This window comes from Ursus arctos, unplaced genomic scaffold (assembly GCF_023065955.2).
Source record: "Ursus arctos isolate Adak ecotype North America unplaced genomic scaffold, UrsArc2.0 scaffold_24, whole genome shotgun sequence".
Taxonomy (NCBI): domain Eukaryota; kingdom Metazoa; phylum Chordata; class Mammalia; order Carnivora; family Ursidae; genus Ursus; species Ursus arctos.
Window position 1 is genome coordinate 4,768,588 of NW_026622919.1, and position 19,696 is coordinate 4,788,283.

Genomic DNA, 19,696 nt, shown 5'->3' on the forward strand with positions numbered 1-19,696 from the left:
TCCTAAAAACAATTAGCCAGCAACTAACTCATGCCAGGAGTGCTCACAGGGCTGGCCCCCAGAAGGCAATCAATAAATGATTCTGAACCCAGGGCTGCTCTGTAAGGTTGTTCAGGTTGCTCACTGCACAGTCTCTCCTGCTGCCCCAACACACATACACACATATCTAGGAAGCCTGAGGAAAGAGCTATGGCTATATCAGGAGAGGACCCTCCGGCCTCAGCTGACCCTTCAGGGCCCAACAGCAGAGTCATGCCCACTGTGCCAGCTGCTGCTCCAGGAATACAGCACAGCACTTCCAGAAGCAGTCAGCAGACTCATGCACTCCAGCCGGGACACGCCCTCAGCCTGCCCTACCAACCCTTCAGTGGTTCCAAAAGCTAGGCCTGGCCCAGGAGTCCGCTGAGCTGCCCTGGTACTGAGGGGGTGAGGAGGGCAGCCTGTTTCCTCTTCCCCATTGCTGAGCCTCGGCTCTGCGGGCCCTGTGCAGACCCCTCTGCCCCAGCTCTGCCTCGACCCCAGGAAGCCTGCACGTGAGGCTCAGGGCAGCAGAGCAGACTGGGGCAGGTCTACACGTGGAAGGGGCCACGAGCCCCGGTGGCAGGTGTGGAGGGGGCCACGTGGTCTGTGGCCAGGCTGGGGTGAGGACGGTGCGGGCGCGGGGCTCACTTTGGCCTTGCGCAGCAGCTGCTGGAACTCGGGCTGTGGCAAGAGGCCGTGGTTCTTCACGAAGGCCGGGACCTCGGGGGGCCGCTGGCTCTCATAGTACACGGTGCCGTGGATCTCCATGTACTTGTTCAGGATGCCCAGGAACTTCTCCTTCCCCTGGAAGAGGAGGGGGTGCAGATGGGAGCCTCGCCCCAACTGTGGAGCGCAGAGCTGTCCGCGGAAACACCCCGGTCTGGAATCAGAAAACGCGGGGCCGGTCTTAGGTCAGCCTTCAGCCGGCTGTGGGAGCCTGGGCAAGGCCCCTCTCCTCTCTGGTCCTCATTTTCTTCACCGGTGAGCTGCCGAAGTTGGACTAGGCTATTTTTAGTCATGGAACTGATTTCTCTGCAAAGAAACCCTGTGGGGACCCACATGTAAATGCACCCGAATGAAGCTGCTCGGCCTCCCTGAGCCGAGGGTGCTCTCCAAGGCCATGTGAGGAGCTGTGGGGCTGAGATCATCTCATCCACCCGTCGATCCCTCCGCCCTCCACACAGGCATGCGTCCCTCGCCCCATCTGTCCATTCATCTGCTCCTTCCTCCTACCCACTCGCCCCTCCTCTCCCTCCCTGCATCCACGTAGCACATTCTTATTGAGCGCTTGCTATGTGCTGGCACGGAGCTCACTGCTGGGAGCACAGCTGGGACAAGACGGAGCCCTCGTCCTTACGGAGGACACCTGTGAGTGAAAACCCTCCACTCAGCCCCTTCAGACTCTAGTCCCACATCCATGCTCTGCTTTCTGCCCACCCAGAGCGTTGGAAACAGGCCCAGCGTCAGGGGAAGGGGACAATGGGAGGCAGAGCAAGGGGGAATGGCGAACAGCTCCACCCCCGGGCACCCGTCTGGCCCCATGGCCAGAGCCCTGAGCCAGGAGCTGTGGTCAGTGTAGGACCTCATTAGGGATAAGCCTGGGATCTGCCACTGGGTTCTACTTCCTGGGGGCTTTTAAGACTCCCAGAAGAGAAGAAGAGATACGCTGAAAAGAAAGGAGCTACAAAATCAAAGAGAAGACTGGGGCGGGGAGGGGCTTTTTCACGTAGGGCTAGTCCCCAGCAGACCAACAGGTCAGAAAAAAAGCAGCCAGGTTCTCCCCGTCCTGCTGGCTAGCCATGAGGTCAGACAACACGACAACAAGGAGCTTGGGCCCAAGTTCAGTCTGTAAACCACAGCTCTTGAAGAATGTTATCAGTGGACATCAGAATAATTAACAATTCACATTTTGAAACTCCAACAGTATACATTTTTCATAAGGAGGCCTTCGTCTTCGGGTAATGGTGAAGTGGGGAATGCAGACTAGCCCTGCCTCTGAGAACCACCAGGAAAGACGGGGAAGTACAAAAATTTCCGTGAAGGTAGTGAAAATCTAAGAAAGCGTGAGGAATTACAAGGCCAAGATCTGGGAGAAGAAGGGAAGGAGATCGTGGAGGCTGGTGCTGGGGTCAGCGTTCCCCCTTCCCCCGGAGGGCACCTGCTGACTCCAGGGTCAGCATCAGGGAGCCTGAGCAGAGCTTCTAGTCACCCTGTAGAGCTGGAGGACAAGTGAGAGTTCAGGGTCTGCCAAGGGGGGACCCTGATGGAAACTCCATATTCTCAGTTGGAACTCTAAGGAATTACACGCTGGAAGAAAGGGTTGGCCGGACCTAGAGAAGCCCCTACGGAGGCTGAGTCTGTGTTTTTGTGTGTGGGGGGTGTCTTTTTTTTTTTTTTTAAGTTTTACTTATTTGTTTTAGAGAGAGAGAGAGCGAAAGCACAAGCAGGAGGGGCAGAAGGAGAAAGATTCTGAAGCAGACTCCGCACTGAGCACAGAGCCTGATGCGGGGCTGGATCCCAGGACCCTGAGAACAGGACCTGAGCCCAAACCAAGAGTCAGATGCTTGACTGATGGGGCCACCCAGGCACCCCTGGGGCTAAATCAGTTTTAAATAGTCTCAATCCCTATCACGATGAAGGTGATCCAAGATTTCTGGAGCCCCAACCACAAGCTAAGAGTAAAAATAAAATCCTCTCTGGAAGAAGAGGGCACCATCCCCAAATTATTTTTACAATTTTTTATATTCATTTTCCAGAACTCCAAAACAAAACAAAAAACAATGAAATCGCAATCAAAACCCCAGCAGGCTTAGAAGGAACAACTTTGAGAAAGAAGAAAGCAGACAGATTTCTATACCTAATTTCAAGACTTACTGCAAAACTACAGTAATCAAGGCGGTCTGCTGCTGGCATCAAGGCAGATAGATCAGTGCAATAGAACAGAGTCCGGAAACAGACCCACACACGCATGGTCAACTGATTTTTGACAAAGGTGCAAAGACATTTCAGTGGACGGAGGACAGTTTTTTTCAACCGATGGTCACAGAACATCGCGTACCCACATGCAAAAAAGGGAAAAGAACCAGAACTTCAATCTGTACTTTGTATCATATATAAAAGTTAATTCAAAATGGACCAGAGACTTCAATGTAAAATGTGAAACTATAAAACTTAAAGAAGAAAGCACAGAAGAAAAACCTTTAGTGACCTTGGGTTAGGCAAAGATTTCTTAGACATGACACGAGAAGCGTAATCCATAAAACACTGGACTTCATTACAATGAAGAGCTTTGCTCTTTGAACGATGCTGTTAAGAGAAAGACAAGCCACAGACAGAGACTATTTGCCAAGCATATATTTGATAAAAGACTGATATTCAGAATGTGTACAAAACTCTAACAACTCAATAGTAAGAAAACAACCCAATTCTTTAAATGGACAAACATTTTGAAAAGACACTTTGCCCAAAAAAAGACATAGGGAAGACAAATGAGCACACAAAAATATCTTCGCCATCATCAGTCATAGGGAGCTACAAGCTGAAACCCTAAGATACCATCGCGCATCTACAGGACTTCTCGAACGGAAAAGCTGGACCATGCAAGGATTGATGACTTTGTAACAGAACTGGAACTCTCGTACATTACTGGTAGCATCGTAAAATAGTATGACCGCTTTTCCTAAAATGTGCAACCTAGTTCTACCGTATGATCCAGCCATTCCATGCCTAGGTATTTACCCAAGAGAAATGAAAGCGTATGTCGGTAGAAACGTTTGTACATGAATGTTCATAACAGCTTTATTTGTAACAGCCAAATACTGAAAACAACCCCAATGTCCACGAACAGGTGAACAGATGAAAAAGGTGTGGTGGAATACGATGGAATTCGATGCAATGCAGGAAGTATGCAGCCATAAAAAGGAATCAAGAATTGATACATGCAACGGCATGGATGAATCTTGAAATAATTATACTCTGAGAAAACCCAGACAAAAAATGTGTATATACCATGTGAGTCCGTTTATATAAAATTATAGAAAATGAGGACTAACGTATGGTGACAGAAAGCAGATCATGGGCTGTCTGGCGGGGAGGAGGGGAGAGGTGGGAAGAAGGGACCCTGGGAGCAGTGGATGCCGCCGCCCTGCCTGTGGCGATGGTTTCACAGGTATGTATGTATGTTGGAACTTATCAATTATATATGTGAGATGTGTAGTATATGCATGTCAATTATACCTCAGTAAAGCCTGTTAAAAACAGATTCTTAAAGAAAAACTTTAAACACCTTCATTTTTAGAAAAATCAGGTACATGACAATATGATTAAAACCCAAGAGTCAAAGGGGCTCCTGGGTCCCTCAGTTGGTTGAGCAGCCGACTCCTGGTTTCTGCTCAGGTCATGATCTCAGGGTCGGGAGATCGAGCCCTGTGTCAGGCTCAGCAGGGACTCTGCTTGTGGATTCTCTCTCTTCCTCTCCCTCTGCTCTTCACCAGCTTGCTTGCACTCTTTCTCAAATAAATAAATAAATAAATCTTAAAAAAAAAAACAAAACCCAAGAGACACAGACAATAAAAACAGATCCGTAGGAGATCTGGAAGCTGGAGTTACCAGATACAGACTTCAAGATAAATCTGCTGAATGTAGTCAAGGAAATAGAAGATAAGGTTTGAAACCAAATGGAAGTGCTAGAAGAAAGAAATCTAGTGGCTGAAATTAAGAACTGAATGGACAGATTTCACAGCAGATTGGACCCAGCTGAAGAGAGAATTCATTTAGCGAAAGAACAAAAGAAAACATCCAGAATGAAGCCCAGAGGAGGGGTGGAAATCACAGAAAAGAATGTAAGAGACGGGGCGGGGGGGGGGGGAATGTTGGAGTCTAATGTATGCAGAAATAGGGTCCCAGAGGCACAGAGACTAGAGCAGAATCAATACTTAGAGGGATACTAACTGAAAATGTTCTAAGACCAATGACAGATCAAACCACAGATTCGAAAAGATCTACAAATGCCACGTAGGAGAAATCCAGAGAAAACCACACGGAGGCACGCCATGGTAAGTCGTCTGAAAACCAAACACACGAGGTCTTAACAGTGAGCAGAGAAAGAAGACAAATTACCTGTGAAGGAACAACAAGGCTCACAGAGGCCAGAAGACAACAGAGTATTTTCTTAACACTGAAAGAAAGGAACCGCCAAGCTAGAATTCTGTACACAGGGAACATACCCACTAAGAATAAGGGTGAAGTGAGGGCATCTCAGGAAATCAAAATAAAATGAGAGCACATAAGCTGGGGGGATGTAATTAAAGCATTTGAAGGTTCTTTTGTTATCCAATAAAAGGGAAACGTACTGATTTATACGAGACTTTTGCAAGTCAAGGATGCATGCTGTCGTCTTCACTGCAGCCACCACAAGCCCAGGAGAGAGTATAATGAGTGAAGGGGGGTGATCTCAAAATACAGATCAGTGTAAAAGACAGCATGAGAGGGAAAAGAACATGGAACAGTCAAGAAAAAGAAACAGAGATCACCCAGTGAAATGGTAGATTCCAAGCCGATGTACCAGAGATCACACTAAACGTAAAAGGACAACATAGCGTGAAACTAAACAGGCTCACAGGAGAAAAATCAAGCCAGTAAGTGACGTGTGGAGAGAACGGCTCCACACGCCCATCAACATCAGCTTCCTCATCCCATCACCGGAGGCAGCTGCTGTGGGCAGTTTCTTGTGTACCTTCTCAGACCTTTTATGCATTCAAAGCATATTGACATTTTCCTTAAAACACATGCACAAATGGGTTCATGTTGTATATACTGTTCAGCAACCTTTTTTTACATACACGCGTATATATGCATGCATGTGTGTATGCATGCATGTGTGCATGCACGTATGTGTGTGCACAAGTGCATGTATGTGTGTATGTACACACACGTGTATGCATGTGTGCACATGTGTGTACGTGTGCACGTATGCCCGTGTGTACATGTATGCATGTATGCACGTGTATGTGTGCGCGCGTGTGCGTGTATGTATTCACGCACCTGTGCATGTATGTGTGTGTGCATGCGTGTGTGCATTGTGTACGCATGTGTACGTGTGCATGTATGCACGTAGGCACATGTGTATGCATGCATCTATGTAAACTTTAAGTTTCACAAAACAATATTTACTCTTGGGGCGCCTGGCTGGCTCAGTCAGTGGAGCACGCGACTCTTGATCTCAGGGTTGTGAGTTCGAGCCCCACGTTGGGTGTAGAGATTACTCAAGAAAAATAAAATCTTAAAACAATATTTACCCTTAATACCTAGAAGGTCTTCTGCTATCCCTTCTGGTATTCTACTTCATTTTAAAAGGCTGAGACTCTCTAAGTTAGGAAAAGTCAAATACGGCGTGATCCCACTTATATGTGGACCCTGAAAGAGTGGAACTCATAGAAACAAAGCAGAACGGTAGTCGCCAGGGGCTGGGGCTGCACAAATGGGGAGAGGTTGGTCAAAGGGACAAACTTTCAGTTGTATGAAGAGTAAGTTTAGGGATCTAATGAACAGCATGGTGATTGTGGTTAAAAATACTGTATTGCGGGGCGCCTGGGGGGCTCAGGCGTTACGCGTCTGCCTTCGGCTCAGGGTGTGATCCCAGGGTCCTGGGATCGAGCCCCGCATCAGGCTCCCTGCTCTGGTGGAAGCCTGCTTCTTCCTCTGCTGCTCCCCCTGCTTGTGTTCCCTCTCTCACTGGCTGTCTCTCTGTCAAATAAATAAATAAAATCTTAAAAAAAAATACTGTATTGTATACTTGAAATTTGCCAAGAGAATAGCGGATCTCCAGTGTTCTCAGCGCGCACGCGTGCGCGCACGCGCACAAATGACTGTGGGGTGACGGTGTGTTAGGCAGCTTGATCACGGTGCTCATTTCATAATATATATGTGTATCGAGCCGTCATGTTGTACACTTTAAGAATACATAATTTTCCCATCAAGTATAAATTAGTAAAGCTGAGGAGAAAAAACCCAGAGCTCTGAGCCAATTTCACGATTTATCCGTGGGTTGCAACCTGCCAACTGAAAAGCCCCCCTGTTCCCCCCAGAAGGCCCTTCTGAAGTCTGGCCTGTTTCCTCCAGTGGCAAGGGCAGTCTGCCTCTCTCCCGTATCCCACTCCTGCCCCCAAGCCACATGCTTTCATAAAATAGCACCCAGGCCTGAGCCTTAAGGCCTGCTTTCTCGGGACCCACAATAAGACAGGCCGCCTTGGCACAAAATTCACCCAAACGCTCGCCCTGATCCAGCCGCTGCCCCCATGAGGACCTCCGTCATCCTGCCTCCTCCACTTCCCTGCCTGCAGGTCCCCTGAACTCCGGGCTGCATCGGTCCCAGGGTGCTCCCCTCATCCTCTTCATCCAGCCACCTCCGACTTCCTCCAGTCGCAAAGACCAGAGCAAAGATGTTTTTCTGGGGAAGCAGTTGCTTTGAGGTCTCTTGCAGAGCAGTGGTGCTCCCGGCTATCACAGAGGCCCCGGAGCTAGAGATAAAGCCTTTGTCTTCCCAGACTTCATAACCTCTCACTCTCCCGGGGCAGTTCCCTAGCAGTGTTTTCTGGTAAAAGCAGACACAGTCCGTGCTACCGCCTTCCCCAGCGCCCTGGGCTCCCTTCGCAGCCTGCTCCTTTCACATCACATGAGAATGACCTCCCACCCCTCCCCCTGCACCCCGCCGGGTCAGAGGACTCGAGAGCACCCCAGGGGACACCCTACTGAGAGCAGAGGGGAGCAGGGGGAGCGCGTGGCATGCAGGCACCCTACCTGGAGCTGCCTCGTTGCCAGGAGGGCACAGAGAAAAGAAGAGAGAGAACAGGTCAGTGAGCACTGAGCGCCTAACCCCCCGTGCGGGGACCGCTTCTCCGGGGACCCCGCCCTGAAGATGGGGTTCTAAGCCTCTCCTGCCTTCTGCACTGCCTCCCATCCCTCAGAGGCCCCAAGTCTTGCCCAAGCCCCCTTGCCAGGCTCAGTGTTTATCGATGCGGTCCTAGGGAGGGTGGCGGGTTAGGTCACAGTCCTTGATAAAGGACATCTGGGTTTGTCGCAGAGCGGGGCGGGGGGGGGGGGGGCAGGGGCAGGTTAGTAGCCCCCAGGCTGGGTCTTTTCAGGGGCAGTTAGGGACCTCTCTTTTCCGACACATCAGTGGGGGACATTTTGGCATCCGGAGCTGAGAGTGGTGGACAGAGCCAAATCCTGGAGGTGGGAGTTCCCGGGGGCGGCGCTTACCTTCCAGATACTCGCCTCCTTGCCGTACACCACGGCCATGTTGCTGGCCTTGCCACCTTTGATGAGCTGCTTCTCCGTTTCGTTGAGCTCCTCGGACACGAAACCCATGAAGGAGTTGTCCGGGGTGTGAGCTACAGCCAGACCACGGGGTCAGGAAGGGGGCTGCCACACAGCCAAGGCTGTGCCCCAGGTCTACCTAGACAGGCCCCATCAGAGGGAGCCCTGTTTGACAAGGAAGGGGGAAGGGGGCTGGGAGGTACGGGGTCTGGTGGAGGACGGGAAGAGCACCCATCGGTGTCCCGGCCCCGGGCATCTCCTTCTCCCAGAGACTGTCACAAAGCCTCGGGCAGAGGGAAAGCCGGGAGGTCATCCAGCCCCCTTGCTTGTTTGCAGAAAGGTCCTCCCTGGCCCTGGTCACCCTCTGTCCCTTAGCCTGCACTCACGGACCAAACATGATATCATATATCTAATGGATCATTTGTTGGTGTCAGAATATAAGCCCCATAAGGGCAGGGCCTCTGATTCGCTCACTTCTGTGTCCCCAGCACCTGGGAGAGCCTGGCGCACCCGCTCAGGAACGTGTGGACACATCCTCAATTTCCCCACCCCCAAGTGTTTGCCCCTGCTGTTCCCTCTGCCTGGAGTGCCCTCCTCCCTTTACTCGGATGAGAAAATGCTCTGCATGGGGTCCGGTGGCTCCCTCTGTGGCTCCACCCCCGTGGTTCTGTCTCTGCTACACTACAGCCCACACTGGCTAGATGGGGAAACAGGTCTGCTCACGAATTCCTTCCTGGACTTCGTATATCATTAAAACCGGCAAGACCTACTCACTTGTTCCCAGAACCCAGCACACAGGGAGCAGGGAATGCGTCTTAGCCCGTCCTCCTATTCCTCGGCCATGCTAATTAGCTCTGTCGGCCACCATACACCTGCCATAGGTTTGCAAGGCACAGGGTCCTTCCCATCTATGTCCAGGACCTTGAATAGAATGTTGTTAAACCCAGTGAAGTCTACTCTGCCCTCCTGGGTCGGGGAGGCTGTGCTGAGTAGGCTGGTGGAGGCCACATGGCCTTGATTGCCCAAAACAGCCCTGAGGCCAAATACCCTATTTCTCCATTTCAGATGCACGTTTCCACATTTTAGCATTTCTGAAATTGAGCTGTATATACCTCAATCAAATGCATAGATTTAACATAGTATTTCTACCCATAAAAGTCATCATCAATGTCCGCAGCATCACAGAAGTGAAGCTTTCCTGCCTAAGTGCCCCAGAAAGCTCACGGATTCTTGGGTCTGAAAGTCCAGCTGCAAGGACGGGCCTTTGCTGACCGCAGAAGAAAATGACCTTTCTTCTAGAGCTTCAAGAGCATAAGGAGGGGCCCGGAGACCTGGAGTTACTTCTGATGGTCAGGGTGTGGGCAGCTCTCCTGTTTCAGGAGGCTTTGCCCAGGCCGGGGAGGGGGCCCAGCAGGGCAGACCAGACCCTCCCTCACCAGTTTGCCTGCCCAGACCCCTTCCCTGCCCACCCCCGGGCTCCAGCTGGGGCTGCCCCCAGGCCTCTTTCCTGCATGCCAAGGCCTCCCTATCCACCGAGCTAAAGAAGCCCTCATTCTACCAGCTCTGCCCAGTTAACTAAACTGGTTGGCGTGGGACAGGGAAATATTCAATCGGTTAAAATAACAGGGACCCTCAAGCAAAGAGCTCCCAGCTCTGCGGGCAAAGGAGAGGCTGGGAGAGGCAGCCAGCCTCCCACTTAGCTCACTGGGGAAACCACCTGGCTAGATGGGGAAACAGGTCTGCTGATGAATTCTTCCTGGACTCGGTATATCATTAAAACTGGCAAGCCCCTCTCTTCCTTTTTTGTTCTGTTTCTTTAATTTACTCAATCAATTAACATTTTCTGAGGACGTTGATAGGCTCCAGGGAGATAAAGATAAACCAATCAGTGGCCCCTTTTGAGTGGTTCATAATCTATCAGGGAGGAATAAATGTACAAGCAAATAACTGTAACATACTTCAACATACGCTTTTATAGAATTGGATTTAACAGGTATAAAAACAGAGCTGAAGGAGCAACAGCAGATGAGGGAATCGGTGAAAGTGGCAGTCAGTAAATGAGATATTTGGGTTGGGGTTTTAGAGGATGAGTAGGAGTTTGCCAGGTTTGGAACTGCAAACCCAGTGGGTCCTACCCCACGTAAGTGCTCATTTTCCCAGTGTAGATTATTGCAGAAGCCGCTTACCGCCCCCTCCCCTGCTTCCCCCTCCTATGACCACCACCCCTCTGGTCCTCTGCAATCTTCCAGAAAAATGTGCCCCAAAAACCCTTCTCTCAGGGCGCCCAGGGGGCTCAGTCAGTTGGGCATCCGACTCTTGATTTCGGCTCAGGTTGTGATCTCAGGGTCGTGAGATTGAGCCCTGCATCGGGTTCCAGCATGGAGTCTGCTTGTCCGTCTCCCTCTGCTCCTCCCCCCCGCCCCTCAAATAGAGAAATAAAATCTTAAAAACAAACAAACACAAAAACAACCCTTTTTCTCCGTGACATTCCCTGGCTCAAGAATCTACAGCGACTCTTGAATTATGATATCTGGCATAAATTCAGGAACCAGAGCTAGAAGACCCCACTCTCTGCCCCCAGATCCACTATGTCCTCCTTGCCAGCCTCACAGCTTGATGCTTCCCCTGTAAGCTAACTGACCATGCTCTGTCCCCACCTCTGCTCTCCGCCATCAGATATGCTGGTTACACTGCCTGCACCATCCCCACCACTAACCCCACCTCCTTCCCTCCAGAGTCTGGTCCCCAGAGAGCCACGTGACCTCAGTCCTCTGGGCCTCACGTCCCTCCTCTGGGCTCTGAGGAATGGCCCACCTCCCCAGCCTTCTGGAATCCAATCAAGCCATTACTTATGTGTCCAGAAATTGCATCTGCCTCTAATATTCTCCTAGAACCTGGAGAGTAAGACAAAAAAGGACCCTAAGTGTCCCAAAGAGGGGCATTAATTTGACAGGCTAAATAAAGACCAGATACTTTACTTCCGAGCAGTTAGTTCCTCGGGACCCTGCTCAGTTGGCTCTTAATTTAGACACATCCTAACAAAAGGTGCTTATCTGGCTTTCTGACCCAGAGCCTTCAAAGAGCCACAAATTAGATGTGCAAGACGCTGCTGGAGGCGGATGTGGTGCCGACAATTAAATGTGACAGCGGACAGCCTTCCAGCGAGGAGAGAAAGCCCCACATCAAACAGTGACAGGGGAAGGGGCCACTTAGCAAGGGCACCCAGCTCTGCACACCTCCGCCGTCCCCGAAGGCTCGTGCACCACAGAAAGAGCGAGAATTGACCCTTAGTTGTCAAGAAAGGATTATTTTCAGCACCCTGCACGTAAGGGGGCAAGTCAGTGCCTGTACGTATCTCAGAGTCTCACTAATAATAGCTAAAGCTCGGCCCTAAATGGCATCCCTTGCCTGACGCCCATCGTCAGAGGGTTTCCCCAGGGGCCCCAGCCCCCAGCCTCACTTTCCATTATCCCCAGTGCTGGAGCCTACTGGAGCTCGTGCATTTCCAGCACCTTCCAGTTCTTTCCACATCTGTCTTCACTTCATCTGTTCCCTCCACTTAGAAGAGCCTGCCCGTTCTGCCCCTTTGCCACCCCCTAAAACTCTCCAGTGTACTTCTGGCCTCTCTTTCTATAAGGTCACTGAATCCTCTTTGTTCTGGAAGGTGCGCTCAGCAGCTCTCTGAGAGCGGCCTGTGATGCTGGAGGCAAAGGCCACGTCCTTATGTGCTGGAAAGGTCACCATGTTTCTCGTAAACCAGTCTGGAAGCCCCACCCAGGCTGCTCCCCAGACACCGCAAGACACTTCCTCTCTGGCTCAGGCATTCGCTGATGGGCGAGCCAGGCTTTCCTGGAGCGGGCAGGTGCCTGGGCCCTCCCACTCCCACACCAGCAGGAAGGAAAGCCAGGAGACCGTGCCTCCTGCCGTGCACCCCTGAGACCATGAGGAGGCCCCATCTGCCCCTGCCCCACCCATACCCCGCGGCCGGGACACTCACGGAACATGGTCATGAACTGCTTGGGGTGGAGGTTCCAGTAGCCCCAGTTGGTCCGGTAGCCGTGCAGCGTGGCGTACTCCTCATGGTTGTATGCAGGCTCCGTCCCGAAGGTGTCAATGACCCGGATTCGGCACCTGCTCCCCGCCCCGGGGTGGGGGGATACAAGGAACCAGGGTCAGCAACGTCTCGTGTCTCCCTGGGCTGGGCTGCCCCAGCGTGAGTGCTGGCACCAGCCGCTGGCCGGGTCCGGCAATGTGTGGTCAGAGCTTGGGCTCAGACATTACCCAGCCGTGTGGCCACAGGCATGCACCTTAACCTCTCTGGGCCAGCTTCACCATCTGCCGACTGAGGATAACCACAGCCCAGCTGTCTCGGGGTTGTGTGGCTACGCCTGAACCACGGACCATTCACTCAGAAACTTAGTTATTAGGGCTGCCCCAAGGGAGCCTAGGAAGGGGCACTGCCTGGAGTGGGGGTTCCTCCCCCCTGTAGGATTTGCACTTTCCTGAGCAGAAGCAGAAATTCGAGTTCATAGCCGCCCTGCCCAGGAACCTGACACCCCGAGGATGCCCCTGGCCTATCTGGGCTGCGTGCAGAAGGGCGGGGCCCTGGGGGACGAGCCCCGGCCACAGGCCCGTCTTTGGGAAGGCAGTGCTTTGAAGCGTCCTCTGCAATCAAGCCTGGCCTCCTTAGATGCACCTCCCAGAGGGGCAGAGGCTCTGGCGCCGCCCCAAAACCTCCCCTCCATCCGTCCCACCCCCGGGCGTGGGTGCTCGGAGGAAACAGCGGAGACTCAGACAGCCCCCCAAGGAGCTCCCTCCTCACCCCACATCCTTCCCGGTGACCCAGAATTGTCCACAGACTGCTGAGGTCGGCACTATTTCCCCAGAGAAGGGGCAGGAGGTGGGAGGCGGAGGCACCGAGTGCATGAAGAACACACATTAATAATAAAAGCAATAACACCGCCTGTCACTTTTTTTCCTAATAAAATCATGTGGGATAGTCAATGGGACTGGAGCAAATGTAATAAATAGCAGGGCTCTATGTGCTAAACTAAACCCTGTATCCTGCTCTTGCACAGACTAGGAGGGATGGCATTGGCCTTCCTCCAGACCGGGGGGTGGGGTGGAGGGAGGAGGAGGGTGTTGAGCCTCCACAAGCCGAGGTCATGCCCCAGTCGAGTGTCCCATTCCTTCCACTCCTCCCTGCCATTCCCCTGCCCACCCCCATCCAGTTAACCTCCGAGCCCCGCCCCAGCCTGCCCTGCCGCAGAGGGGCACTGAAGCGACTCCCAGTCCGAGTTAGCGGGAGGCAGAGCTCCTTGGGGAAGGACAGTCATGGGGGAGGGGGAAAACAGAGGCAGGGAGAGCCTTGCCCGCCCCAGAACCCAGGACGAGGCAGTCTCCCCAACCTGGGGACCAGCCGGCAGGGCGTGAGGGGAGGCATGGGATGGGGCACCACCCGCCCGCACCCTCCTACCGGTACTTCTTGAAGGACAGCCCCATGTGCTGCTTCATCTGCTGCAGGCCGTGGTAGTCGGTGTAGATGAGGTCGAAAGGCAGGGGCATGGTGAGCGGGCAGTTCCCCCGGCCTGGCGGCACCCCTAAGTTACTGAGAGAAGAGCCCTTTAGAGTCTGAGCCCCAAGAGGGACCCAAGGGCTCAGAAACCCACCTTCCCAACCAGCCCTGCGTCTGGGGCACCGGGAACCACCCCAGTCCTTATAGCCCAGGATAAACATGGGGGAGGGGGCACTGTAAAGGAATGTGGGGTTGGCACATGAGTGCTGGCAGACTGGGAAAGGAAGTGAATGGGGTGGCCATGTCCAGTTGTGTAGGTTTTTCACTGCACAAGAGACTCCAATGAGAGGAAGCAGGACTGAGATCCAGCACGGCCTAGCTTGCCAAGCTGTGCCCCTGGCCTGGGCTACCCACCAGGTGGAAGGAGCACTTTTCGTTAATCTGCACAAATGTGCTCCCTGCAGGGCTGTGTCTGCCCAGAGGGGGCACCTTTACCTAGTGTTCGCAAATTACCACAAATGCTCACTATGGTCCTTAGTGAGGCTTCAGTGTTTGGAGCAGAGAGCCCTGCATCAGAGATAGAATTCCGCTCTGCTGACTGGCTCATGGCCCATGGAGACGCCCAGCCCTGCCCCACAGGGTCACCCTGCCTGCCAGGTCATGTACACAAGTTTACCTCTCGTGACCCAGTGCCAGAGCCTTTGGGTCATCTCTCTGGAGCCTAGAGGACACGGCCACAGCTGCTAGTATAAATTCCTTTGCCCGGAACCCCCCCTGCCCACCATCCAGGAGCCCCGGCTTGGCCTGACAACCCACCCCTCTGAGGGGATGAGGAAACATGTAGATTGCCCGTTCAGTAAGTCCGTACTGAGCCCCTGAGCCAGGCAGGGAGTAGAAAAGCCCCCCCCCTTCTTTGGGGACCCCACAGCAGCCACCCGCCTCCCCTGAATTCCCATCTCCCTTGGACTCGTGGTCCAGATGCCTGCGCTGGAACGGGTCCAGGAGACCTCCCAGTGAGCCCCTTCAGGGGTCCATGTGAAGAGCAGACTCAGGCAGGGTGGGGGAGGAGCTCTGACAAGGTCACTGGCTCATCAACAGCAAAGGGCCACGATGGATGGCTCCCTGGGTCACACCTCGGGCACCTAGAGCCCGTTCAAGCCAGGTGGAAAAGTACCAGCCTGGACGTCTTTGCGCTCTCTCTGCTCATGCTCTGCACATCACCGTCAGAAGCTGGGGAGGGGGCGCTGCGCACACTGTCCCCCGAGCACACTGCCCGAGGTTTATGGTAACCAGATGACAAGGCCATGATGGAAAGACGGCAGGGGAGGCTGTGTGTGACGTGTGATTGGAATTGAAGCATCAGGGGTTGGCCGTGCCCTGCAGAGAAGGGTAGCAGAGGGGGAGGGAGGGGCTTTCCCTGTGCCTGCTCGCTCTCCACCAGCCAGTGCACCCCAGCCTCACCCAGCTCCCCCTGCCAGGTTAGAACCTTGGCTGCTAAGTGCCAAGAGGAGAACACAAAAACCTAATAAGCAGCGTCTCAAATTTCTAATCTGGATACAGAACAGTGGCCAAGGGCTCCCTCCCCCCTCGTCCAGCCGCCACGCGTCCCCTCTCTCCAACCACACCAGCACATGGGATGCTCCAGGACTTCAAAGGCAGGGCAGGCTTCGTGAGGGTTTTTTTTTTTTTGTGGAAATGCCCAGAAAGGAAAGGAGAACGAGCCCAGACCGCAGGGGTCTGGAGCCATCACAGGAAACAGCTCCCACAGCCTGGAGACTTCATGAAATATTTGGTGATATTCTGAAGTGTGCAGCAGATTTTGCATTCTACTCTGTAGGACGTCCCTCCATCCCTATTCAAGCACGGGCTTTCTCTCACCCCCAAACTCCTCCGGTAAGACTGATGCCCCACAAAGGAGCAACGTCTTTGCTCTGGGCTACGGGAACCACAGGTACAGACAGACACCATCCCCTTCCCCGCTTCCCTCCACTCAGAGCAGAGCCACGGGCAGAAGGACAAAATGAGTCCGCCGCCCCTTCCTTGCAGAAACCGGGAAGAGGGGGCTGCTCCGCCCACAGGGAACTGGGCCTGGGAAAATGGACTAACAATTCTGAAAGCAGCAGCGGTGGGTGGGTTGGCTTGTTGCTACTTGCACGGTAACAGGGCTGCTTGTCCACGTTACACTTCCGGTTGGTTTCCAGGCAACGTGTCCCTCCGTGGCCAGGTGTGGTGCCAACAAAATCGTGCGGCCTTCCTTCTGTTGCCCCAAAACTGCCCACAGCCCTGGACTCGGTCCCAAAGCCCAGGACCACCGAGAGGCCAGATGAGCCGCTCTCCCCTGGGAGAAAGACCCCGCCCTGATGTGCTCAGGCATGCGCCACCATCTTCGTCATCTGGGGGGCTAAAATGTTGAACACAGGAACCATTCTACACACTTTCAGTTTATTAATTCATTCAGTCCTTTCATCTGGGCCACCACCCTACAAGATCAGACCCATTCTTATCCTGCTCCCCCCTTTACAGATGAGGAAACAGAGAGGGTTAGTAATTTACCCAGGATTGCACAGCCAGGAAGCTGTGGAGCTGGGACTGGAACCCAGGCAGTCGGGCTCCGGAGCCCACACTCCCGCCCACTAAGCTCTCCTGCCTCCCCGGGCCAGCCAGGCCACAGACGGTAGGACGGCGGATGGTGGGATCACAGTGCCATCCCTGAAATCCGAGCCCTGGCTGCCAGCAGAGATTGGGCTCCAGTTCCAGCTCTGTTGCTAACTCCGGAGGAGTCTTAAGCCTCCTGGAGTTTCATTTTTCTCTTCAGCAACAGACCAATAAAAATGGCTCCCTCACAGGGTTCCTGGTAGGATCAACTGAGGCACGGCAAGGGAAAGTCGCACTAATTATCATTTCCTCTCATCATCCGTTCTGCCTTCTGAATTTCTGGGCCCGGCCACTCCTTCCTGACCCTCCGATGCTATCCACACACCACCCCGAAACTAAGGCCCTGTCATTTCTCACCTCAAATCTTGAAATAATTTCCTCTCTGCTCTGTGTCCCTCCAGTCTTGTCTCTTTTCTAGAGAGATCTTTCCACAATGTAAACCTGGTTCTAATCCCTCCCAGAAGACTTCTCACTTCCTGGTCCTTGCCTCCTCCTTCAGGAAGCCTTCCTTGGACCCCTGGTCCCAGAGATGCGCAGCCCCTGTGCTGCCCCACTGCTTGCTTCCATCCCTGCCCTGCACTGTCTGGAGTCACCTCCTTACCACGGGTGAGGACATGGGCCAGGGCATCTTTGAAAGCCCAGAGCCGGGACCGGACCTGGGCCAACAAGCACCTGCTATGTTCAGGAACAAATGAACAAACCAATGAATCAGGTAAACCCCCTCAGGAAAAACTGGTTTGAAAGCTGAAGATGTGGCCAAGGAAAGCATATCTGGAGAGAGACGGCCGGTGAGGGGTGCTCAAGGCTGATGGGCGTCTCGGCTCTTGGCTCTTGGGGGGGGGGGACAGTGAGCAGTCTCCTGGGACACCTCGGGACAGGGACACCAGTGGCCCTGTGTGCCCTGCAAAGCCATCCCACAGGAAGGAGAGGAGACAGAAACTGGCCCAAAGACTGCAGGTACCCCTCCCAGGAGGAGTTAAAGAGGGACCGCCCGGTTCCCAGCCCTAGAAAACAAGGGTTTTCCATTTAAAGCGACTTCAGGGGAGAGAAACATCTACAGCTGCCCCACAGGGACCCGGAGCTGCCCGGAGGACAGCGGAGAGGGTCGGCCACGGGAAGGGGGCTGTGGTTTCATTGCTTGTAATTTCAGCTCGCTTTTATGGGCAATTTTACGCAAAGTGGTTGGTGGGAGCAGTGACGTGAGCTGAAAAATGCCGTCTCCTGACAGCCTTCAGCCAAAGGTGCCCACAGAGCCTCGGCCCTACAAATCCACGTTCCGTGCTGACGCCTCCAAGGGCCCCCGTCTAGACGGCTTCTTAATTCCAATGCCAAGTTCCTCATTCCCCTTCGGACTCTTCGCCCACGGCTGTGTCAGGGGGAGAGGGGACACCTCAGAGCCGCCCCAGCCCCAGCACACCGTGGGGCCCCTGGGTGGGTGAGTCTAGCCGGGACAGACAGCAGCTCCCTGTCCGGGGGCCTCACGCACATCTGCCCGGCGCTGCCCGCCACCCTACACCATGCGTGGGAAGGACGGGGGCGTCTACATGGAATTGCCAAATCGGGTGGCTGGAGTGTATTTCCAAATGTCCCCGGGCCACCTGCGTGGGAGCCTGAACACAGGATGAAAGGGGTGGGGGAAGGGGTGACCTTGGAAAACAGTGCTTTTCTATAGCTCACCTGGCTATCACGGGGCCCCCACACCCAACCCAAATTAATCCACCCGTAAGAGCCAGCCCCAGGGTGGGGGGCACTGGGGAGTTAGTGTTTAATAGGGACGGAGTTTCGGTTTGGGAGGAAAGTCCTGGGGAGGGATGGCAGTGATGGTTGCATAACGTCATGAATGAACTTAATACCACCAAACCACACACTTAGAAATGGTTAGGAGAGTAAACGTTGTTACGTGTATTTGACTACAAATTTTTTTAAAAGCCAAACTGTTCATACGCAGGGGCCCATGCCCACCCCCGCAAAGATACTCCGTGTCCCCATCTTCTCTAGCACCCCCTGGCCTCCCAGCTGGCCATAATGTCGGGGCACAGCACATACCCAGAGAAGGGGAGACTCGGTTACTCTTTGCTAAAAGATTAAAAGATAGGATGGGTAGATGGGACAAGGAGGCAGGGAAAACACAGTCTATGATCAACTGAAAAAACAAATCCTCAGGGAGCCTGGGTGGCTCAGTCGGTTGAATGTCTGACTCTTGATTTCAGCTCAGGTCATGATCCCAGGGTCGTGGGATCAAGCCCTGCACTGGGCTCTGTGCTCTGTGCTCAGTGGGGAGCCTGCTGGAGATTTTCTCTCTCCCTCTGCCCCTCCCCTCACTTTCTCACTCTAAGATAAATAAATAAATCTTTAAAAAAAGAAAAAGAAAAAAGAAAAAAGTCCTTCGCTAGAAATCAAAACACTGAGTTCAGCTGGCACCATGGAAATCACTCCTGGGCCCCAGCACGAACTTGCTGGGTGGCCTTGCACCGGCGTCAGACTGTTCTGGTTCCGCCTCCACTCCCATAACAGGACGCTCGGACGGATCTCCACGGTCCCTTCTAGGCTAAAAATTCTCTGGTTTTATTTCTCCCTGTGCCTTTGGTCTATGGCTGGAAATAATCTCTCCAGGTAGTGCTCAAATTCTGGAACAAATTATTCTCTCTCTCCCTCCCTCTCTTCTCTGTGTGGGAAGGACCTAATTAAAAAGAATTCTCACAAAGTGCTCAGAGATCCTTGGCTCCAGGTGCTAAGTGCACGCAGGGAACGTCTGCTCTTCTAGACCCATCTCATTGCTGGGAGCACACTGGCTGGGGCAGCCCAGGACTTTTTGGCCTCCCCGGATGTTTGTTATCCCGCTGACCCCATCCGGTACCTGTCTCCTGAGCACTGTGAAATTGCCCCTGTCTCTCTCCCATGGCCTGTTTCTGGAGCAGGCCACTGCCTCTGCCCAAGAGCAAAGGGGGCAGAAAGAAAGGGCCCCAGAGAGTTAACCGGGCAGCTAAGGAACTGCTCCGGAAGGGATGCCAGGATCACCAAAGAGAATAGAATTCTATTGTCCTGCAGTATTTTCTTCTCTTGCCCAGGACGCACTCTCGTTCCTGAGCAAACCAGGCAGCCAGAATGTGCTCCTTAGTCAAAGGGCAAAAAGGAGCAGAGGCCGGAGGTTTCTAAAAGGGAAACGCAGAGAGCAGCATATCCCTCCCA

At 53.3% G+C, this 19,696-nt stretch overlaps 1 protein-coding gene across 1 annotated transcript in view; it reads right to left on the reverse strand.

Annotated features, from left to right (window-relative positions):
• Positions 1 to 19,696, reverse strand: part of MGAT5B (alpha-1,6-mannosylglycoprotein 6-beta-N-acetylglucosaminyltransferase B) — a 68,305-nt gene that overhangs the window by 9,313 nt on the left and 39,296 nt on the right. Inside the window, exons 9-12 of the mRNA XM_044378739.3 lie at positions 13,814 to 13,945; positions 12,335 to 12,468; positions 8,275 to 8,411; positions 670 to 825 (exon numbers count right to left, since the gene is read on the reverse strand). Coding sequence (XP_044234674.1) covers positions 670 to 825; positions 8,275 to 8,411; positions 12,335 to 12,468; positions 13,814 to 13,945 — 559 coding nt within the window. The remainder of the gene's footprint in view (positions 1 to 669; positions 826 to 8,274; positions 8,412 to 12,334; positions 12,469 to 13,813; positions 13,946 to 19,696) is intronic.